A 1,654-nucleotide genomic window follows, 5' to 3' on the forward strand; every position below is an offset into this window, starting at 1 on the left:
ATTAATGGACTTAGTGTCAAGTAATGGTATACACTTAGACACATCTAATAGTATCCTCCCCAACGGAGTCACTACTATTATTTGTGTGGCCAAATAATACCAACTATTAATTTTATTTGTCAAAAGTTAGGTTGTCAAGATAATAAAATTAATGGGTTAAAACCCTCCTTTTACAAATGTTGAATTTGTATACGTCCACACTAACGTGGCATACAAAATTCACGGTGTTATGAGGTGTTGGTTAATTTAAAATAGTATTGCTTGAGGAATCAATATTATTCTAAATTTAGAGTTCTGACCAAAAGTTATTTGTGATTCTTAGGATACCTTTCAACCCACTGTCCATCATACTTCAACAAAATAGACTTACTGGACCTAATTACATAGATTGGAAAAGGAACTTGGACATTGTTCTGACTGCTGAAAGCTATAAATTTGTACTGACTGAACCTTGTCCTGATGCACCCACTGGTGAATCTACCCAAGAGGAGATTGAATATCATAAGAGATGGGTAAAGGCAGATGAGATGGCGCGGTGTTACATTTTGGCTTCAATGTCAAATGTATTGCAACATCAGCATCAAGATTTACCAACAGCTTATGATATTATGAACAATCTCAAGGAACTCTTTGGTCATCAGGATAGGGCTTCTAGACAAGAAGCTATGAGAAAGATAATGACAGCCACCATGCAAGAGGGTACTCCTGTAAGGGATCATATCCTAAAGATGATGGCTTATCTGAACGAGATACAGATCCTTGGAGGAGAAATTGATGGGGAAACCCAGATCGATATGATCCTCCAAACGCTACCTAGAAGTTTTGAGCAGTTCCGCCTGAACTATAATATGAATAAGAGGATTTATTCATTAGGGGAACTACTGACAGAACTTCAAGCAGCAGAAGGATTATTTCGTCATAATTCTCAAATTCACTTTGCTGAAAATGGTTCTACTTCTAAACCGAAAGGAAAGAAGAAGAAGAAACAAGCTGGCTCAGCAAAGAAAGTGAATAAATCTCAGAGTACTGGATTTAAAGCTGGAGTGAAGAAGCCGAAGGGCAAGTGCTTCATCTGCAAGCAGGCAGGACATTGGAAGGCGGACTGTCCTCGTAGGAACCAAAACAAAGGTATATCTCATGCTCTAGTTGTTGAAACATGTTTAGCGGTGTTATCTACCAGCACCTGGTGTGTAGATACGGGAGCCACTGATCATGTCTGCAATTCTTTGCAGGGGTTCCAGGAAACCCGACGACAATTCTTTGAAGGGGAGATTACCGTCTACATGGGCAATGCTACTAAGGTGGCAGCTGTTGCAGTGGGAGACGTCTACTTATCTTTTAGTAGAAATAAAAATTTGGTTTTAAGAAATTGTCTTTATGTACCCAGTTTTAGAAAGAATTTAATTTCAGTTTCTAAACTGTTTTTAGATGGATATTCAGTTTCTTTCAGTAACGATGTAGTTATTAAAAGAAATAAAGTGATTATCTGTTCTGGTGCATTAGTTGGCAATTTGTATACTTTAAATCCAATTTCTTCCACAAAGCAAAACATGGAAATTTATAACTCATCTTCTAATTCTAATAAGAGAAAAGAACCTTCAGAAATGAACCAAGCATATCTTTGGCATCTAAGGCTTGGTCATATTAACTTAAG

At 37.3% G+C, this 1,654-nt stretch overlaps 1 protein-coding gene across 1 annotated transcript; it reads left to right on the forward strand.

Annotated features, from left to right (window-relative positions):
- Positions 1-332: 332 nt before the first annotated feature.
- On the forward strand, positions 333-986 carry LOC121999170 (the record flags this gene model as incomplete). Its single annotated transcript, XM_042553888.1, has 1 exon — positions 333-986. A coding segment is annotated over one exon (654 nt), but the record flags the coding sequence as incomplete, so codon positions are not given.
- Positions 987-1,654: the final 668 nt, after the last annotated feature.

This window comes from Zingiber officinale, chromosome 7A (genome assembly GCF_018446385.1).
Source record: "Zingiber officinale cultivar Zhangliang chromosome 7A, Zo_v1.1, whole genome shotgun sequence".
NCBI lineage: Eukaryota > Viridiplantae > Streptophyta > Magnoliopsida > Zingiberales > Zingiberaceae > Zingiber > Zingiber officinale.